The 21,761-nt window shown below is 35.3% G+C and overlaps 1 protein-coding gene across 1 annotated transcript; it reads right to left on the bottom strand.

The window, feature by feature from the left end:
• Window positions 1–9,161: 9,161 nt before the first annotated feature.
• Window positions 9,162–21,458, bottom strand: LOC102718417 (ABC transporter G family member 49). The gene is made up of 22 exons (XM_040529644.1): window positions 21,307–21,458; window positions 21,119–21,204; window positions 20,953–21,037; window positions 20,513–20,672; window positions 20,352–20,428; window positions 19,947–20,000; window positions 19,776–19,866; window positions 18,853–19,154; window positions 17,892–18,173; window positions 16,508–16,821; window positions 15,735–15,895; window positions 15,533–15,636; window positions 15,292–15,445; window positions 14,881–15,071; window positions 14,120–14,452; window positions 13,676–13,966; window positions 12,752–12,835; window positions 11,771–11,904; window positions 11,261–11,494; window positions 10,944–11,115; window positions 10,380–10,634; window positions 9,162–9,838 (listed from the first exon to the last, which is right to left on the bottom strand). Exons 4-22 carry the CDS (start codon window positions 20,571–20,573, stop codon window positions 9,569–9,571), a joined length of 3,564 nt encoding a protein of 1,187 aa, XP_040385578.1. The 5' UTR covers window positions 20,574–20,672; window positions 20,953–21,037; window positions 21,119–21,204; window positions 21,307–21,458; the 3' UTR covers window positions 9,162–9,568.
• Window positions 21,459–21,761: the final 303 nt, after the last annotated feature.

Here is a 21,761-nt window from a genome sequence, read left to right on the forward strand (position 1 = left end):
TGACTCTTCGTCTTATTTGCAATTTTTTATGATTAATATTTTTTTTTACTACGTAATAAAACATGAATAGTACTGAATAATTTTTTTAAATTTTTTAATAAATTTTTTAAATAAAACGGATGATCAAACGCTCGACCTAGGGAACACATAATTTTTTTTTGACAGAGCAGTAGAAAATATTCAAAAAATAATAAAAATCCGTGGGCGGTAGGTGAGCAGTTACCGTTAGCAAAGAGGACCGGTCAGGTCCTAGCTCGCTCCGAGTACAGAACACAGCAGATACCATTGGCGTTTAGCCGTTTTGCTGCTGTGGGGATGGAATGGATGGATGTACACTTAGGATTGATAACGGGCTAAGACCTTTGTGTTTTTTTACAGCCTTATTTAATCTTAAAAAAATTAGTTAAAAACACTATATAATTTTATTTTTAAACTGTTTTATATCCGACCCTTAAATTTTATATTTAAAATGGTTAGTCACACATGTGTAGAACGGTCTCTCAACTCCCCAACTCTGAACTCTGCTGCTGCTGCTGCTTAATTCATTGAAACAAGAACGGAAAGAAAAGGCGCTTTTGTTTCTGTGATCGTTGGGTGAATTGGCATTGGCAACGTTGGTTGGTGGCCATTGCTACTTGTCTTATTGAACTGGCATCTTGTGTTACTGTTGTTTGCCTTTTGGTAGCGCCGAGTTGAGCCGCGATGGAGGAGGCCCTCTTTTGCCATTTTCGCGCATAGAACGAAATAACATATTTATAAATAGAAAATAATTTATGAATGAAACTTTATATACGTGTTTCTAGCGATCTAAAAAATACTAGAAAATAAACTATGATAAAAAAAACTAAAATTAGCTCTAAATTTAAGGTTGAAAAATTTAAGACCTTCATTATTTAGGTTTTCTTGGAAAAAACCAAATGACATATTTACAAATAAAAAACCTAAGATAAACTAAGATTATATACATGTTTTTAGCGGCCTAAAAGCAAATGTTGAAAAATAAACTAAGATAAAAACCTCAAAATTAACTCCAAATTTAAATTTAAAATTTTGGCCTATAAGCATAAGTAAAAACGAAAATATGATGGTGCAAATTTTGTCTTGCAAGCATAAATGAAATTATGAGGGTGAATGCTTCTTTTAACAAGATGTGGTGTTCATGTTTTTTTTTATTTCATACCGTGTATAACTAAATGTCTAGGAATTTCATCTACGGTAACAAATTGAATGACAGGGGAGAAATGATTCTTTTTTTTGTTTTGGAATGGACAGGTAGGAGAAACATGTTTTCACTTGATGCGCAAAATGAGTCTCTTTGAAGAAAACCAGCATCCAAGATAGTTTGAATTTTGGTTTTTTTGAAACTTTTAAATTTAATTTTAAAAATAAACCCTCTCAAATATTATTTTTAAAATCATGCAACTTTTGACCATGCCATCCAAAATGATGTTGCAAGACAATACCGCTGGCCATAAACGGTGCCTGACATATGACGATACGTTATTTTGCCATGTCAATTAAAAATGGTATGGCCAAAAAATTTCTAATTTATAAATAATTTTTTAACAATTTTTTTAAAACTAAACTTTGAAAAGGTTCAGACAATTAAAATAAAAAAAAAGAATCTGTTCCCTAGCTTTCTTCTCAATGAAAAAGAGAAAGCACTACGATCTTTCTTAGAACTACCCCATGATTTGCACAAGTCGGCTCCATCAACAAACGATCACTCACAACACACACATGACTCTGCATCTCAAAATTCTACTACCTCTCACCCAAAACACACACAAAAATGGACAGTTTGAGCTTAATTCGGTTACACAACGGTAGAGGGTGACCTACCAACTCGATCATGGTGTGATCAATCCCATTTAATTAGGTGCAGCTAGCACACGAGATAGAAACACACCGTTTTTACACATATGAGATATGTGCATGCATGACTGTGCACCTCAGTTTCTGCCTCTCAACAAGATGGAAAACCGACCGTTTTGAGCATGGATGGATCGGTTACACAACGGTAGAGGTGACCTGCCTACCAACTTCTGTCTTTTGTTAGGTGCAGCAGATGATCGTATTCATACGCAGGAGCTTATCTTCCCACATCTTTTTCTTCTGCTTATACTTATAAGCTAAAACTTGAATTTTTAGAGTTTTTTTTGAAGTTTTTTTCACCGAAGTTCGTTTTCCAGACTTAGCTTTTAGATAGCTAAGAATACGTATATAAAAGTTTTATTCACAAATTATTTTTCAGTTACAAATATATATCGTTTGGTTTTTTACGTTAAAAAGCCAAACTATCACCCATAGATAGGAACGAGGAGAAATATAAATATACTTGACTAGCAAGTATTTTGGTCAGGTCCATGGATCCCTTCTCTCACCAAACATATCCTTTTCTGTTCTTCTGCGCAATGACGCCAAGCAATTTGCTTCGATTCCAAGCATGCAATCGTTCGGTTCAAGATAATATATAGCAGTCAGCCAGCTGTTATCCCATTCAATCGCTTTATTAATTTTTTCCTTTAAGATAATCGATGCTTTTATTTTTTTCTGCAAGGAATTAGTTATTTCTTAATTTAATCAATATGATGGCGTGAAAATACATCCATGAAACCTTATCCAGAGTTTTTTTAGACAATGAACGATGAAATGAAACATATATAGCCTCTGCACAGTGCACCCCAGCCAAGAGTCGATATTTTTTTTACAATATACTTTTTTCTCACAATTTTTTAAACTATACGTATTTCTGGGAAAAAAAATTAAAAGTATACTCGTGTCTCCATGACCTGTGGCCCTTCCGGTCCCACATATACCCCACCAGGCTTTTTGGTGGTGTCACCTCCTAGTCCCACTGTCAGTGGCGATACAGATATATTTTTGATTTTTTTGGAAGATATATTTCTAAGAAAATGTGTGAAAAACATATATTTTAAAGTTTAATATACTAACAGCCTAGCAAAATTAACACCTATTGGACAATCTCGAACATATTCAAAGCCTGAGACAAACAACAGACCGGCCCGTAGTTTGTTTGCTATTTTTTTTAAAAAACAAAACACTATATTTGCAAACGAAATATTTATAAAAAAATTATATACGTGTTCTTATCAATCTAATAGCAAAGACTAGAAAATATACTTAAAAAAACTCTAAATCAACTCTAAATTTAAAGTTAAAAATTTTAAATTTGATCAACGACTATAAGAAAAAGCGAAAAGATGAGACCCAAGGAGCAGAGTAAGTCCAGCACAGTAAGGTATAACAAGTCAAATTAACTTACTAAAAAAATAATGCATTATGTAGCTAAGAATCGTCTGAGTCTCTGAGATGGATATGACATGAAAAGCAATTCATTATCTCTTTCTCTTGCCTTGCTGAGATCCTATGTGTGGTTATTTTCATAGAACCCATGTGTGTGACAATAATGTTATCTAATTAAACCATCTGAGACAAGCTGTCTGGGATGGCTCTCTCTCTCTGTAGTAGTAATGCGTGGACTTAGATATATATCAGTACTAAGTAGATAAGACAATACTAACGAACAGCAAATTAATAAGGATGTCATAAAATGATTTATTCCATCCACAGATCAATGGAGGCCCCCCATGATTAGGCGAGGCTTATCCATGTTGGTAGCACATGCATAATCAAGGACAGTGCTAGTAATTACGGTAGAACTTTGTGGGTATTAGCCTCATCTTTTCGCGTCTGCTTATAATTGTTTTTGGCTAAAATGTTCTTAAATTTTAATTTAGAGTTAATTTTGATGTTTTCTTTAGTTTATTTTTCAGCCTTTGCTTGCAAACATGCTATTTCGCTTTTTTCTCCAAATAGCCACAAGATGACCATCCGGATGATCTGGCCCCAGATATACATATAAATTAATCAATGCTATGCTTGAACAAGAAAGTGACATATCGGAGAGGCATCTTTTAATCCTCCAATTAATCTCCGTGGTTGTGAAGAACAAAAGGCACTATCATTTAACTAATCACTCAACAGCAACTGTCCACCTTAAAAATGCTTCTTAATAATAAATTAATTAAACATATTAATGTCTTCCTCTCGATTGGCCACCGCAAGATCTTCCATGCAAATGCAAGGCGCCAGCTAAGCTTGAGAGGGGTTGTCTTTTCACTTTTGCTCATGTTTATAAGTTAAAATTTAAAATTTTAACATTAAATTTGGACTTGATTTTAAAGTTTTTTTATTGTACTTTATTTTTTATGCTTAACTTTTAGATAAGTAAGAACATGGATATAAAATTTTTATTCACGAATATACGGTTTGATTTTTCCCTTATTAAGCCAAAAAATCGCCTTTTGCTGCCGTTGGCTACTGTAGCTACCCATGCATGTGTATATACTATCTGCTGAACTGACACGCGTTGACCCTGCTGTTGAACTACTGAATACTGATGACTGTTCTGCAATGTCCTCATTTATTTGTGTGTGTTTGTGTTTTTGAACCGTCCTTCTTTGTTTATGAATTATGATTAGGGAAGGGTGCTTGCTGCGTAAAATTGGTTAATCCAGCTATAATTTATGTGGTAAGAATTGCAATTAATGTTTCGATTATGGGGCACCTACAATATATTTGTCAAACCTCATTTCTTCTTTCTTATTGTTATTGGGGATAAAACATGAATAGTAATTTATACATGATTATTTTTAAATTTTTTAATAAAACGAATGATCAAATGCTAGACATAAATTAAAAAATGAAGTCTTTTGGGAAGAAGATAGTATCTACAAGCTAAATGTCAAATGTTTACTTAGTTTACTTTTTCAAAAAAGTGAATATTATATTCAATAAACTGCACCTTCAAATGAGTACTCCATCCATTCCAAAATTAAAATTTTGTTCTAGTAACGATTTTCGATATGCTACTTCGATAAATAATATTTATAAAATATGTCATTTCAAATTAAAATAGCTATATTATGGTAGGTTATTTATTGATAAATCTAGTAGCATTGTTCTTATGTGATTGATCTTTTTGATTTTCTTTGTTCTTAATGGCCAAAGTTTAAAATGTTTTGACTAAGCATAATTCTAAAGGTAGACTTTTAAATTGCAGTTAGACTTTCTAGAATTACATGCTCCCCGTTCCATATAATGACTATTAGTTTATCAGTAAATTATAGTTCGGGCCATCTTTTATTATTAAAGTTTCACTTCGAGTCATATTTAGATCGATCACGGTAGCTTTATCTTTATTACAAATTGGGTCTTCAGCACATCGCTAATTAACCTCGAGCACATCGGCTCTGGGACTGATGGACTCATCTGTCTATGCACATGCCATATATATCTTTGCTAGAGAAGAGGTTGGACAATGCAAATCAAGAGAGATGTAGTAGTCCAAACTTCAACAAATGCAGAGTTAAATAATCCATGATCTAAGGGTAGTCCAAACCGAAACTTAATTTGGTAATCAAAAGTGGCATAAACTGCAAATCAGTCATAGTGTTCTAATTACAGTCTCTGACTTTATACTTTGATAGTTAATTTCCTTCATAATATTATCAACAACTATAAAATAAAGATCATATGAAAATACTTTTCAAGAAAAATCTAACGACACAACATTCATGAAACTATAAACTATATGTTCAGTTCAATTATTCGTTAAAAAATTGAAATATTGATTTCCAGAAAACATGGCTGCCTTTTATTTTAGAACAGACACACACTTTTCACTATAAGTTAATTGTGTAATTTTAGGTGCATGGAAACTGAAAACAATTCAAAAACAACAAAAAAATATTAATTAAACTATAATAATATATAAGAGATTGCACAGAATCCCCCTTGCCTTCATACAGTTTCTAGGACAAATGTACACTCCATCAGCAAATAGAAGAGAAATCTCATATGCAGTCCATCTTTTTTACATCATATTGATGAGTAAGCTGTACAATTAATCAATGTCCTCCACGTCGCTGTGCTCAATCCTCTTGCCTTTTCTACAGAAATCTTTTGTGTACATTAAACTACTCAAGATTTTAAAGAAGCAATCCTTGTCATAAGGTTATTGCAATCCCTATCACAATTCATGGCATTTAGTACATTTTTGGAAATTTCATATGTACGCTTTTAACTACTATGCATATTAATTTATACTATTGTAGTATTGTGCACAAATCCATTTTGTGACTAAAAAACTGTGTCCTCTCCATTAAATGTCAGTGAACACCAGTTTCAGAAAACTACAATTTTTTTAGAACACAGTACAACGCAGATGCTCATAACGCACACACGCAATCCCTAGCCTTATGAGCACCTCCGAAGTCTCGTAAACACATCCTCACATAACTACATACTTAAACCATTGATATAATGATATGGCAAAACTAGAAGTCTCATGATAAATTTGATGATCTGGAAGGTAGTTTTACCATAATTTTCTTCCAAGTACCTGCAATTTTGCTGTAGTTTACTCGGTTTGACAATTCGCTCTTCTTGTTGCTTATTGCTAAAATTTACTACATCCACATGGATATGTTGACAATGGATGAAGACACCTAGCTGTTGGCTAGGACATGCGACAATTTCAAGCAAAATTCCACTAGAGAAGTAGAAAAACCTAAGTAGCAAGTTCAGTGCAAAACAAGTACTTTGGCATGTAGAGTCACCGGTGTGTACACTTATCTGTAAAGGCAGGAATCAATACAGTGTGGTACTTGCAATGTACACCTGGATGTGCTTGATTGCTAGCTCTCCTTTACAACATAATGTGCCCCATTTTCCCTTCATAACTATAAATTTTTTTAAGGGTGAAATGAGGCTTGTTGATAAACAGTATGATGTTTAAGGGGCAATTGCAAACTTGCCATCGGTTTCAATCATTATGATAAAATTATCATTAGAAAATTACAAAATTACCATAAGAACTGTGTCATTCGAGTAGCATCCTTGCAATATAGAAAAAACAGTTGTAAATTTACAAAAGTTCTAATGTCCAAAGTTGATACAAAAATGGGTGGACACTTGGAGACATTTTAGCTAGGCCATCTAAGCATTTTTTTTTTGCCTTGTGGTTTACTCATGGAGTCATGGGCCGTTGCAGTCCTGCAGAGCCCATGTGTGGCGATGGAGACATATCAATCACTTTGCTTAAAGTTCAAGAACCCAATCTAGCGGCAGTAGTCACAGTACCAGTACCAGAGAACCCACGAGAAAAAAAATATTAACATGGAAATACATTTTCGTCCATCGGCACAAGGCTAGATTAAAATTCCGTTCAAAAAAATGTCCACTGGTCTGATCAGAAATATTCTAAACTACGCGCGTGAGAAATGACTTGCGTAACTATTGGGCCGCGTTCGCCGTCCCACTAAATTAACTTATCCCCTTGTTTTTCGCACGAACACTTCTCGAATTACTAAATAGTATACTTACAAAAACTTTCTATACAAAATTTGTTTTAAAAAATCATCTTAATCTATTTTATTTTTTAATAATTAATTAATCATGTACTAATCTATTACTATGTTCTTCGTGCTGGGGTAAGTTAACTTACTCCCTCTCAAACGGACGCAACCTAGGGGTGGTAATAGACCTAGCCACGTTTGGTTGATGGGGGATAAGTTAACTTATCCGATACGAAAAACATAGTAATAGATCAGTACATGATTAATTAATTATTAATAATTAAAAAGTACAAAATATATTAATATGATTTTTAAAACAACTTTCCTATAGAAACTTTTTATAAAAAATACACCGTTTAGCAGTTCGGGAAGCATGCGCACGGAAAATAAGGCGGTTAACTTAACTTTTGGGTGCTGCCGAACGCGACACTAACCATTTTGTCTATAAAATTTAAGTGTTGATTTAAAGTGGGATAAAAATAAAATTTTATAGAGGCTTGAGCTAAAAATTTTTAAGGATTAAATATGGTTGCGAGAGAACTCAAGGGCTTTGACCATTACCATTCCCAGTCGTTAGTGGTTGAACATATCAAAATATTGTTAGATACCAGGACAGTCTCTAATAAGGTTAGGACTTAGTTCTATACAACCAGACACCATCGAGAGACCATCCCCTATCGCTCAACCAATATGTTTATGACTAATTTATGAACACTTATATCATACCTGAATATGGAGGATTACAAAAGACGAATATGACTATTACCACATGCCTCCTACCGCTACAACCCGTGGGACACATCCCTATGCAATAGAGTTTAACCAACCCAAACACCATACTTTCATTGTTAAACAATACTCTAAGGCCACGTTCGATAAGACATGGATAAGTTAACTTACCTGACGCGGAAAACATAGTAATAGATTAATACATGATTAATTATTAATTACTAAAAAATATATAAAATAGATTAATATGATTTTTAAAACAACTTTTCTATAGAAAATTTTTGCAAAAATACACTGTTTAGTAGTTCAGTAAGCATGTGCGTAAAAAACGAAGAGGTTAAGTTAACTTATCATCCGTGGCGAACGCTGCCTAATTCCCCTATGACTCCAACCCTCCAGATTGACCAGCACATAACTAGAGCAATTAGTAAAGATCATTGAACCAATATCGTGGCATATATTGAATAGCATAATCATGCATAATATAAGATAATTAAATAAGGCATGATTGACAAAGCAACATATGAACTGAACACATCAACGAGTAAACAACATAATAGAATTGATAAGCTTAAAATCTTACAAAGGGAAAATGATACAGGGGCCATACCTGAATCTCCAAGACTTGGGAACTAACGAGTAAAGATATTTTTAGCGTAAACTTCATTAGTCTAGAAACTAGAGACGGTGATTGCATTTTGATGTGTGCTTAAGTGAGAATTCTCCATCCACAATAGCATCTTAAAAATAGTTGTTTGAGACGGTTTCACCCATAACCGTCACAGGGGACAAATGAGTAACCTCTACGTGAAACATCTATGCCTCTCTTTTGGAAGCTGGGCCTTGAGATGCTGTAACAGAAGAATATGGCAAATAGAACAGGGAAGACTGGATTAACATCGATTTATCTATTTTAACATGATATATGACACAAATTTATCCTAGAGTTATATATTTTCATTTTAATATATCCTTATAGAATTTCTACTACACATACTACCAGTATAATATAGTAAAATTAGATCCCATATTCAATATAATGGACTGCTCGTAATCAAGGCATTGGTAAAATAGCTGTATGCAGTTTTATTAATGTTGAAATGTGATTACATGGATACCCGAGCCCGTCTGAAATGGAGCAGTACCCGATCCAAAGTCATATCCACATCCAACATAAATTCGATTCATATTCGAAAATCCGACTCAACCTATATGGTAACCGGTAATGGGAATAAGGTTTAGCTATTGAACTTTTTTATCATTCTTAAAAAGTAACTTAAGATACCATACTTTTTAGTGTAAAAAGTATAGTATCTTAAAGATACATTGTATTCTGATGTATCCTGAGATACTAATACTAAAATTCTTGGTACCTTAAAATACTTTTTAAGGATGGTAAAAAACCCTTAGCTATTATCCAATTCGTATTATTTTGACTGCTTACACCCCTGACCTTTCTATCTCTTCTGGAAGTTGAACCTCGAGATGCTGTATCCGTAGAGGACGGCAAAAAGGACAGAGAATGATGCCAACACTATGGCTGACAGTGGAAACAGCTCTCGGCGAAAGCCAAAGTAGTCTCTCACGAACGCTGCAATAGGCTTGGTCTCTCCAAAGACAAAGATGCTGTGGTCGTCCTCGAATCCGAACTGTGATGTGAAGAGGAGATTCAGCGTCCACGACATTGGGGAGATGTAGTACAGCCAGATCCAACATTTTGGTATTTGCTGCATGGCAAACAACCACCAGTTTATATATATGGTAGTAGCATCTAATTTTCATATATATATATATATATATATATATATATATATATATATATATATATATATATATCCCTTCAATATTAATTCAGGCAAACTAATAGCACCTCTATTTTTAAGTGTAACATTGTTGAATTTAAACATAATGTTTGACCATTCGTTTTATTAAAAGAATTATATAAGTACCGTTTACTTTGCTCTGAGTCCGTGACTTGTTTTATCATTGAAGATACTTTAAGCATAATTTATATTTTTATATATTTGCAATAAATTTTTGAATGAGATGAATGGTCAAATATTATTCCAACAACGTATTCCATTTAAAAACGGAGGGAGTAATAAGCATGATCAATAAGCATATATAAGACTTTCTAACATTTTTTAAATTTATCTATATATCAACGAATATGTTTTATATATGTGTCAAATTTATCATTTATATAGATCTAGAGAAAGCAAAAAGATCTTATAATATGAAACGGATCAAGTAATAAGTATCACTTACTGAAGGAGGCACGACGAAGCCAGAAAGGAGGTGCTGTGTTGTGTAGAACATCGATGCATATATTGAGGCCACTTGTCTGTTGGGGGTGATTGACACCGTCACCATTCCAAAGTAGAGGAAGTAGAGCAGAGTGAAGAACATGGTGTAAAAGAACCAGAAAAACTTCGCTGCTGTCCAGGCAAACCCTATCATTGGGTATGCTATCAACATGTACAACACTAGCATTACCAACACATATGGAATTTCCATAGCGACCTGTTGCAAATCACAGTCACATAGAAAGAATGAAAGTCTGCAAACAGTAGCATTATCTGCGAGATGCAGTGAGCCCTGCAAGGCTGAAACCAGTACATGAAGCATATGTATATATGTGGAGATTTGCTCTGTTCCAACAAAAAGTATCTCGAGGTACCAAATTGTTTTTCACCATTAGATCTAACTGAGCAGGATGAGCATTATTAGATCTAACGATAAAAAACGATTTGGTGTTGTGAGGTACCGATACCTCGTGATACTTTTTGTTGAACTGGAGTAAGTCTCATATATGTGATCAGTCTGACTGACCTGTGCAAAGGCGTAGGCCCAATGAGAGTACATTCCAGCAAACCTTTCCCTGTACAGTACAGAGCGTTCAACCGCGACGAATGGCATCACTGATTGACTGTTGTTAATACCAGTGAAGATTGTGGTGCCATACATGCATCCCAAGATAGTGAACAGACTTTGTTGGTCCTTTCTACGAAAAACAAAACAAAACATGAATTACAGTGATCATGCATTTTGCTGGCTAGGTTCTAGTAGCAGTTTAAATTTGGTAACAAAATGCATTGTTATTACGGCAAATAAAATTTAGTGTGTAAATCAAGTGATGGTTGACATACATGTTTGTGATGTTGCCTTGCTGCCAATATAGCACACCGAACATTATGCTAGAGAATGTCATGAACACAATTCGCACCAAGTTGTATGAAGGAGTTCTCCAATGCGACAGGAACTGCTTCCAGAGGCAAGCTTTGAATTGCTCCTGAAACTTCTGTGGAAACCGTGTTGGGAAATGGAGATCGCTTGTACCCGGAGATGGAATGCTGAAGCCCTTTACCAACTCGTCCATGTCCCTTCAGTCAGAATTCACAAGAATTTGATTTTACGACAAATACTCGGTGAACTTTATTGCCTTCAGAATGAGATAGTTCTGTAGAGTATGTAGGCGATGCTAAAATTTCATACTAAGCAAAACTGACAATAGTGACCTGTCTATGTTTTTTTATTCTCAGCTAGCATAATATGCTACGGAATGATATGGTAATTAAAATTAACAAATGAAATATACTAGTATTGTTAAAATGAATGTGATGTGGAGCTAATAACAGTGAGAGCTTTACAGAACTAACTTGTGCATCGATGATTCCATGTAAATTTGAGCAAAATCTACTCCAAGTTGAGCTTCCATGGATGTGGAAGAAACTTCCAGCATCCATGTTGATGGATTGTAGTTGTGCTTGATCTTGGGTATTCCTGGTATTGACTGAAAAAAACATGCATATTAATTTGTATAGCACACAACAACTAAGTATTCCATCCGTTTCACAATGTAAGACTTTCTAGACTTGCCTAGATTCATATGGATGCTAATGAATCTAGACATATATATAAATTATATACATTCATCAATTGATTAATTTAGACAAAGCTAGAAAGGCTTACAATACGAAACGGAGGGAGTAGAAAAGTTATCTATTGGTGAATGATATCTTCTAATTTAACAAAAAGGAAACAATTATATTTAATACCACATAGCACAAGTAGTCTAAATATGTGCTATATATTCAGAGTCACAAGGATTGACGAACGGAACAATAACAATTTGTTATGAATATACATATTTTTGAAAAAATATATAAAAAAGGGCAAACAGTAATTTTTACCTTTTTACATTGAAAATCAGAAAGAATGAAAACATTGCATATAAAAGGAGAATATGAACTATTATGCAGTGCAAGCATGATCCAAAAGGAAGGGAATGGAAAAAAAGGCTATGCCAATAAACACAATCTTTTATTGTAAGCCGATAAATTTACCTTGAGAAGGCCATATCAGAAGAAAGAACTAATGGAAAAGCAAGAATGAACCTCTAAATATCTGCAGCAATCATAGGAACAGAAGAAAAGCAATGTACTCTAATGAAACTTCACTGGGCCTCCTAACAACCTAATTGAATTTCCCATTTAGAGATTTGTGCATGGAAACGTACAAATGTTGGGATTGTGAGTTTGGCCGTGGGGGCAAGGCCCAGCTTGGTTGACACTACCATGCTCTGCTGTACTTATGCATTTAAATATATTTCTACAAGGGAAATAGTGGTTACTAGTTACCTGAAAATATTGGATAACCTGGCATGAATGTTGTCCAAGTGGCCCAGCATAAATCAACTCTCCACCCCTTTTCATCAGCATTAACTACAAAGTATTACATGTGAAATAAATATATACTGTAGTTCACTCTTATATGAATTACTACGTGAAATAATGGAATTCCTGTAAGGACATATCTAATGGTGAGTACTCCATTCATCATATGTTTTTGCAGCACAGGAATACCTGCATATTGTCATATGATATATCACTTTGAAAATTGATGAAATCATAAGCTTTATGTCTAGTCAAGTGTTCCATTTGAATGGATGTTTTATTTTAAATCCTCGTTGGGTGCCTCTATACCACAGAACATATTATATTCTAAGACAAGTGCTATCAAGTCAGTATATCATGACACCAGAGTAGGACACACATGAATACTGTATCAGGCTTTGAACAGGGTAAAAGTCAAATATTTCTTCTGCCGATTAACTGAGCAGGGTCAACAACAAAGAGGTATTATGTTGGCAATCAGCATTACTTAATATTGTGTCAATGAGAAGCTAGAGAACAGGGTGCTGATGTTCCAATATGTTAATCGAGGAAACAGCTTGTAAATGTTTCACTGAAGGTCATCTTAGTGATCCTCTTACAACATGTAAAAATATGTTCATAATAGATCTCCTTGGCTCATCTAAACGGGGAGCATTCACGAGTTAGAGATAGTAAATGGTTAGTACTCTGTATAAATCAAGATGGCAATAGGTGTGAGGTCGGAGGTCCCATTGGGGGACACACAAGAATTCATCAAAATCCTATAAATTTCAACTAAGACCTTTAATACTTCAGAAAACATTATTCCAACATACTTTACACTAACATAATTCTTGATGTTTGTAGAGAATACTGCAAGGTTACTTTATTTATATATATGATAGTTACCTCATCAAATGCTTCAAATATTTCAATACTTGGTTGGTGAATCGTGCACACAACAGTTCGACCTGTCTCTGCCACGTTCTTTACTGCCCGCATTGCAATGGCAGCTGCTCTTGCATCCAAACCTGACGTCGGCTCATCCATGAATACAATTGAAGGGTTAGACACAAGTTCAACTGCGATTGTAAGCCGTTTTCGTTGTTCCCTAGATAGACCATTTACCCCAGGTATTCCAACCAAAGCATCTCTTATTTCTTCTAACTCAATTATTTGAAGAACTTCATTGACAAATTCCTACAATGAAAATTATAGGAGTCAGCACAACTCAAATTTTCATCTAAATTATTCACACTTAATAGCATCCTATTTTTATAATTTTTTGATAGAATTGCATTCATGCAATCATTTTTTTATTTCATAAGATATAACTATTCTTACATAACTCACATTTCTAGTTTCTGTGTCAATTTCTGTTGGAAGGCGTAGCCAGGCTGAATATGCTACAGACTCCCCCACTGTGATGTGCGGGGAGTGAACATCATTCTGTTCACAATAGCCTGATATCCTAGAAAACGTTTGTTGAACTTTAGGATAACCACCTATTCTCATGTCTCCTTCAATAACACCCCCAGTTTTCCTTCCAGCAAGAACATCAAGGAGGGTTGTTTTCCCTGCTCCGGTAACACCCATTAGTGCTGACAATACACCAGGCTGGAATACCCCTGTGATGTTATGAAGCAGTTGTAGTTTCTTTCCCATGTAACCTTTGTTCCTCATTTCCTGCAGCAAGAAAACATGTATTAGTGATAAGCTACTTCATTATAAAAGAAAACAATGTTTTCCATTCATGTATTCATACATTCTTTTTCAATCTGTCCTTTGCAAGAAAAGACAGAAGCACTATTAAGTTTCATTGGCAAGCAGTATTAATTTTTGTTGACAAATATCCATATGGGAGACAGGGGTATCGCTGTAGCACAGTTCGAATATAAGCACAAATGATCCTCTATGTCTTGATACATCAAACATAGCCTTATCAAATTAGTAGTTATCCTGACTCTTGCTAGTTAAGGTACCATTGTACTTGGCTTCATCTCCAGAAATGAAAATTGACTTTAACTTTAGCTAGTAGTAGTACCTCCTATTCATTATTACAAAATAGTGATAATACAGAATTACTTTAAATCATGATACTAAATGACAATTACCGGAGGAGCATCTACATAGTAGTTCACATCATGAAATGATATAGCAAGGGGTGTGAAAGGTAATGCCATCCTCCCTGCACAGGATTTTGTTATTCTCATCCCAATCTTGACATCATTTGACTTTTCTTCGTCTCTTCCATGACATATGCTTATCTTATCTATAGAAATAATAGCGTGGGAAGACCCTGGAGCTGGAAGGATCATGAAAGGTTAGAATAAATGGCACACGTAACAATGGCAAATAATGTATGCTTGTGGATAGATCAATTTTGCACCATTTCAGTTGTCACCAATTTTGTTACTTGTCAGAGTATGTTTCAGCTAAGTTCACAATTCACAGTAAGAACTCAGAGGCAAATTATGTCTTTATTCTTGTTTAATCGAAATGATATTTCAGCCATTGGCACTTACATTGTTTTATAGTCAAAGCAATGGCAAAACCTATATTGTATAACAAAACAAATCCAATCAATGAAGCAACTGAGATCCAGTAAAAGTAGCCGCAGAAGTCTAGCCCTCGATCTATCAATATCCTCCTCCCAGTTGTTACACCAGATATTGTGATCTGTCAATATAAAAATCATTACCATGTGAGAGTATGACCACTGGATTTTACATATATTTACAGTTCAGAAGATATGTTAATATGTACCTTTAGCCATCTTGGTGCCAAAAATTCATTTCCAGTTAGGCCTATCTCAGCATATGACAATGGAGAGAGCCAAAACCCCCATTTTAGCCAATTAGGCATAGATGCTGTAGAAGTGTTCATGGTATTTTTAATAGTGGTTTACAATATGTTGGTATAAGGCTATATCTCTTCCATATGTAGTTTAAGGATGGAAGTGTCTTACACCGAGGAATGAGGAAACCGCCAAATAGAAGTACGACTAGAAGTGACATTGTCGCAGACACTGAACCAACAGCCATTGTTTGACAGTATGAACCAACACATCGGAACAATGACAATGCTCCTGTGTGGACGAGGAAGAGGACGAGGAGCTGACGGAAAAATCTATAAGAAAAATCATGGATGTTAACACAATGCACTCTTATATCTTAAAACCTAATTTTAGATAGACACCTAGATGAAAGTATCAGATAATGGAAGTATGGTTCAAAAATAATGTTGGTTATATATAAAATATAGAGGTGACATCTTCTTTAACAATCTTGTATAGAATTACTGACAACTCACAGAAGCATAGCATGGAAAGCTGACAACAGAAAATGGCACCATAGTTTATGTTATAGGCTAGGGTTCATACGGGGTAAACACTGCCGGGAGGATAGCCGGGTGGCGACGGCTGCTAGAGATGAGAGAGGGACTTAGATTAGGGAAGACTAACTCTAATTCATTGTTTGATTAGAATGGCGATACAATCCATCCTTATATAGATGGTGAGACTTAATCCCTAAGTAACTAACTTGATCTAATCTAACTTTATCTCTTAATCCTATCCTATCAACTAACCAACTGCTACAGTACCGCGTGCACTGTTCACGCGTGTACTGTTCACCGGGTTGGGCCCATGGGCCTCGATCCCTTGGCCCCTACCTATGACACTTTATTTGGTCCATGTCCTGGTAATTAGCTACTTAGGTATACAACAAAATTGTATTGTACCTGGGGGCTTCTGGAGTATATCCGATGAGATAATAAGATATTGATGTCCATGATATTGAAGCAACTAAAGAGGAAGGAATCTTTAGTATAAAAGATGGTATTGCATAAGCCCATCCTGGATAAAAGTAGTGATCCCGTTGTTTGTAGAAGACGGGCAATCTGCTAATTGCCATAACCAGCTCCGGGATTGCATTGACCATCAGCAGGATGAGTGCATAGAAGAGTGAACCCATGTAATGGTTGGCACTAACTATATCAAAACTCATGTTTGTATGGAGAAACACTGTCCCAGTAATAATTGCAAGTAGTCCAAGCTGAAGTAAAAAAATTGCTGTGTTATTTTCTGATGGGCATTTTCAGAAATGCCAAATCATGCATAAGTTCTTTGTTGTTAAATCAGTCAGGCATAGTCGTTTACCAATAACACTATACCTGCAGATCTTCTTTCAGAAGTTATCAGCCTCATCGTTTTGCTTATGCTTATGCTTATAAGCCAAAATTTGATTTTTCAACTTTAAATTTGGAGTTTTTTCATCGTTAGTTAATTTTCAGCCTTACTTTTAAATTGCTAAGAGCACGTATATAAAAGTTTTATTTACAAACTATTTTTTGTTCGTAAATATGTTGTTTGTTTTTTTTTCAAACGATGACCCCCCTATAGCAGTATTCCCGTAGTGCACTAAGAAATAAAAGGACACGAGCAATCACTATTCAAGTTCTCAACAATACATTCAGTAGGAGCCAGGGGCTGAACAGAGAGAGATGCAGTGTCACAGTATATTTTTGTGGTGGCTGCTTTGTTTGTGAAATGTAAAATAAGTACTGAAAATTTGTTATCAAACCTTACTAAATGGGATGTACATACAATGCCTAAACCCTGGAATATTTCGCAAATGAGCTCAGCTGAACTAGAACTACACTACGTCTGCATATCCCTTGGATGAACCACCATCAGTGCAGATACCACTTTGAATATCAAGTGATGCTGATTCAGATTTGAATATAGCATAGTAAGATTCACGATAGTTACTGCAAACGGATTGTTGCATTTTCCAAATGAAGGCTGTCCAGTGTTTCCTTCAGATAGGAAAAAAACTAGGATATTGCCTTTATATTTTGGAATATTTCTATCTTCAGCTAGTACAAATATTCTGCAGACAGAAACTAGAAAGTGAGTATAACTCATCAACACCTAGCTTCAACATAATTAGGTGTTTGCATGTTTATTTTTATACAGAATGCAGCCACTAGCTGGTATTTTCTAGTAATACATATGCATCCACATTCCACGAGCAAGTTTCTTGTACTACATAAAAGGATCCAATCATAATCAAAAGAATAGAATTTTAGATAATTTTCTCTTCAGAGCATAGGGCTTACTGACCTGAATAGCTTTTGTTACATGGAAGGAAGCATTCCTTTTCATGAGAAGAAGCTCTCTATCAAAACATGCCTTGAGGAGATGCCACTTGGACAATGAGTAGATACTGCAGGACAGGGCATTCTTGTGTTCCTTTGATTTACCATATAGCTTTGAAATGTCCTCAGATAGACTCTGACCAACTTGAGATGCTTTGAAATTATCACAGAACTGGTCGACAGTAACGAACTTGTACCTTTCTTCGCTACGACTCCAGTACTGCTGTTGATCTTTTTTTGACAACACCTATTAAAATTTTTGGAAGAATGACAATGTACTACAATCTCATGGTATGCTAAAGCAACACTAGTCAGGAAGATCCATATTATGATCTATATCCAATAACTTGAAGTTAACAACTGTTGTAGTTATTTACTGAATATTTAAAATATTAGTATTTGATAGTATGCCAGAACAATAGTAATCAGACAAATCCATATTATTTAATCTATAAACATTCTTACATATTAACAGCTGTTTTAATCTTTATTAAATATTTAAAAGACCTTATGCCCTCATACAATGCATAGATGCTGAATCTTTGAACAATTTTCCACAACAGCGGCTAACTAGATCATTTTAGAAACCTAAACATATTATTTTAGATAGATAAATAGAACTAAATGACATACTAATTTAAATCTAAAGTAGATGCTAATTCACATTGTTCCTGATTGCACTAATTGAAAGTACATTTGATTGTAAAAATTAGAAAGGCTCAGTCTGAGTTTTTTTATGAGGCCCACCTAGAAAAGTTTAGTGAAATGAAGAAGCCCACATATCCTTTATGTTACAATGAATGTTATGAACTAAGTACAGGTCATAGGCTCATAGCACCACAAAGGAACTGATAGATTCTTTTGGTGTTCTCTTTGCATCACACAATAATTAATGAAATTTTGTTAATAAGTGGTATATTAAATACCTCTTGAAGAAAGTCAGCAGGTCCTTTTTTTTCCGGGCATTTGAACCCACATGACTCAAAGAAGGTCATAATGAAATTCTTTGATCCATGATATACAACTTTTCCTTCTGCCATTAAGATAATATCATCAAAAAGATCATATGTCTCTGGTGCTGGTTGAAGGAGTGAGACCAGTATGGTATACTCGGAGATATGTGCCAGTTGTTGGAGGCAAGAAACAATTTGGAAGGTTGTGGAGCTATCCAACCCAGTTGATATTTCATCCATTAGGAGCACCTTACATGGTCCTACTATCATCTCCCCTAGTTGTAAGAGAAAGTTTCAAGGAAAAAAAAAACATCCATCAATAAATTAAAATTTAATAGCTCAGAAGGGTGAAATTCATTTTTTATCGTATAGGTATTTTTGCAGCAGATGCAACTCACCATAGTAGTACATGCTAATAAAGTGAATTAAGGAAAACTGCATGTTCTATGACTATAGTTGCCAAGAATCTGATGATCTTGTCTTGGGGCACACAACCCATGTTTTTCTTTCTAATGTATTACCAAATCCTGCAGGCCATTGTAGAGGGTGGTGTTTTGACTTGTTGAGTGTACCATTTTGCCAGTTCAGCTAGGGTTTTGACTTGTTGAGTGTACCATTTTGCCAGTTCAGCTAGGATTTCCTTGATATCAGAGTTTTGTGAAACATTAGGGCTGTAAAAGCTAGTGTTATGTCCTACGAGTCATAATAGATGTTCTCTGCATGAGAAAACAATTTAAATGGCCTTGAAATCATCTTTTTTTAAAAGCATACAATTATATTCTTGTCAATGATTTGCCATTTTTTTTAATGTTATAACTATAAATTATATAAGAGGACATTATATTATAGTTGATGTAATAGAGCAAAACTGATGTATTCTTTTATAGAAAAATCACCTGTTGTAAGTCTCTTTATCTCACCACCTGATATACCTCTTCTCATGGCATTTCCCACTTTTATATCAGCACATTTGTCAAGTCCCATGATCTGCTAGGTAATAAGGAGATTATGCACTGTAGAGGATATTGCACTGGATCCATAAAATTCTTGTTTGGAGCAGAAGCTACCTTCATAATATAGTCGGTTTGCATGCTGCTTTGTAGACCTTCCATAGATATTGCCTGTGAAAGGAATTAAAGCTCCATTATAATGTGCTAAGAGTTACAATGAAAAATGTGCTGCAGTTTATACATATGTATAGGTTTTAATAAAATAATCAACAGGGAACAGGGTAAGCCTAAAAAAATATTTTTAGTAGAAAGGTGTTATGCATTTTCATTTCTGTTCCCATATGATAAGAATTTCATTCTTTGTACAATATAATCAGAATTACACTACAATCTATATAATTGATTTGCTCCAACGAAAAATCTATACAGTTGTTAAACTCCAAAACATAACTTAACACAGGAAGGCCAGTTCATTTTTCCCCTTTCCCCCTTTTCTTGGCTAGAAAGGAGATTAGTATTTACCTTCATATATGAATCTATGTCAGGATCAGGGGTAATCCCAGCTTCCTTCTCCCTTTTAATCACTTCCTTCATGATTTCTAGTTTATACACACAATCATCGCATTTAGTTAAGAATGGCCAAAATTTCCTGAAATTAGTAATTTGGGTATTAATTTAATCACCTGCTCTGCTGCCAACGCCCTGAAATCTTGCTGAGAAGTCCAGCGTCTCCCTCACAGTCATATCAGCAACATGAAGGTCATACTGACTTACATAAGCTGATGTCTTTGCTGGAACAAACTCATCTAGCTTCACGCCATTGTACTCAATTTCTCCTGTTTCCTGCAATCCAGACATTCATAGAACTAAGTTTGCAAGAGTATGCATGGCTCCTAGTTAGTAACTAATTGCATCTGCAAAATGGTCACGGTTCAGCATCGTACATGTGAGCAACTTAAGAAATGACCATATGAGCAAACTTAAGAAATGAGCAACATAAAGGCCCCAAACTGACCATATGAGCAACTTAAGAAATGAGTGAGAGAAAATAAATATAAATATGGTACAGTGTAGCATTGGTGTGAAATTATGTAGGGTTAATTGTAACTGGTAGCAGCCAAACCTTGAGGCCTTTGTTGAGCTTTCCAGCAAGTGCTTTCAAGAGAGTAGTTTTGCCGCACCCTGGGGGTCCAAGAAGAAGAGCAATCCTGCAGCATGTGGTCCGGTTGCTGAGCATCTTACATATCGCCTCAAGACCGGAAGATTAATCCTGTCACCTTGTAACTTACTTGGACGGCTTGATGATTCCACTGACATTTTTGAGGATTTGGACCTTCGACTGGTGATGGCTGAACCCGAGCTTGGCCGCGAGCAGCTGAGAGGCATTTGGACGAACAGTTGGTGGGCGTGCATCTCGGCATGAAGAAACAGAGAAAGAGAGATGCAGGAACGGAATGGGTAGAGGTGCATGATTTACCGAGAATTTGGAGAGCGCGGAGTTCCAGAGCGTGGGGAGTGGCTTGCCGGCGACCACCTGGCATTCCGCCTCCACGCACACGTCGCGCCACCGCACCTCCACCGTCGGCGGCCGGACGCCCACCCTGCCGCGTGCATTACACCAGTCATACAGAGCAGCATTCACCTCACTTCATTCGGTTTCGGTGGTGCCCTTCTATTATTATTATTTAAGTAAATTTCGGAAGACCACATATATTACTTTATTTCATTATAAGTGTTTTTTAGTACATAAAAATAAATTAGTTGGGAAGAAAAATGACTTAACTATCTCTCAATAAATAAGAAGATAGTATTGAGTAATAGGTATATAGGGGGTGAAAAAAGAGATTTTAAATATGAGCCAATTAATGTGATAACTTCGCTTTATTTGCCGTTTCCTTGCCAAGGTAGATGTCTTGTGTAACACACACCCTT

The sequence above is a fragment of the Oryza brachyantha genome, chromosome 12 (assembly GCF_000231095.2).
Source record: "Oryza brachyantha chromosome 12, ObraRS2, whole genome shotgun sequence".
NCBI lineage: Eukaryota > Viridiplantae > Streptophyta > Magnoliopsida > Poales > Poaceae > Oryza > Oryza brachyantha.

Coding starts and splice junctions, on each gene's coding strand:
- LOC102718417 (XM_040529644.1), bottom strand. CDS start 20,573: ATGACTGTGAGGGAGACGCTGGACTTCTCAGCAAGATTTCAGGGCGTT. Junction 19,155..19,775: donor GATAAAGAGACTTACAACAG/GTGATTTTTCTA, acceptor TCTTACAACTAG/GGGAGATGATAGTAGGACCA. Junction 12,836..13,675: donor TATTTGAAGCATTTGATGAG/GTAACTATCATA, acceptor AATACTTTGTAG/TTAATGCTGATGAAAAGGGG.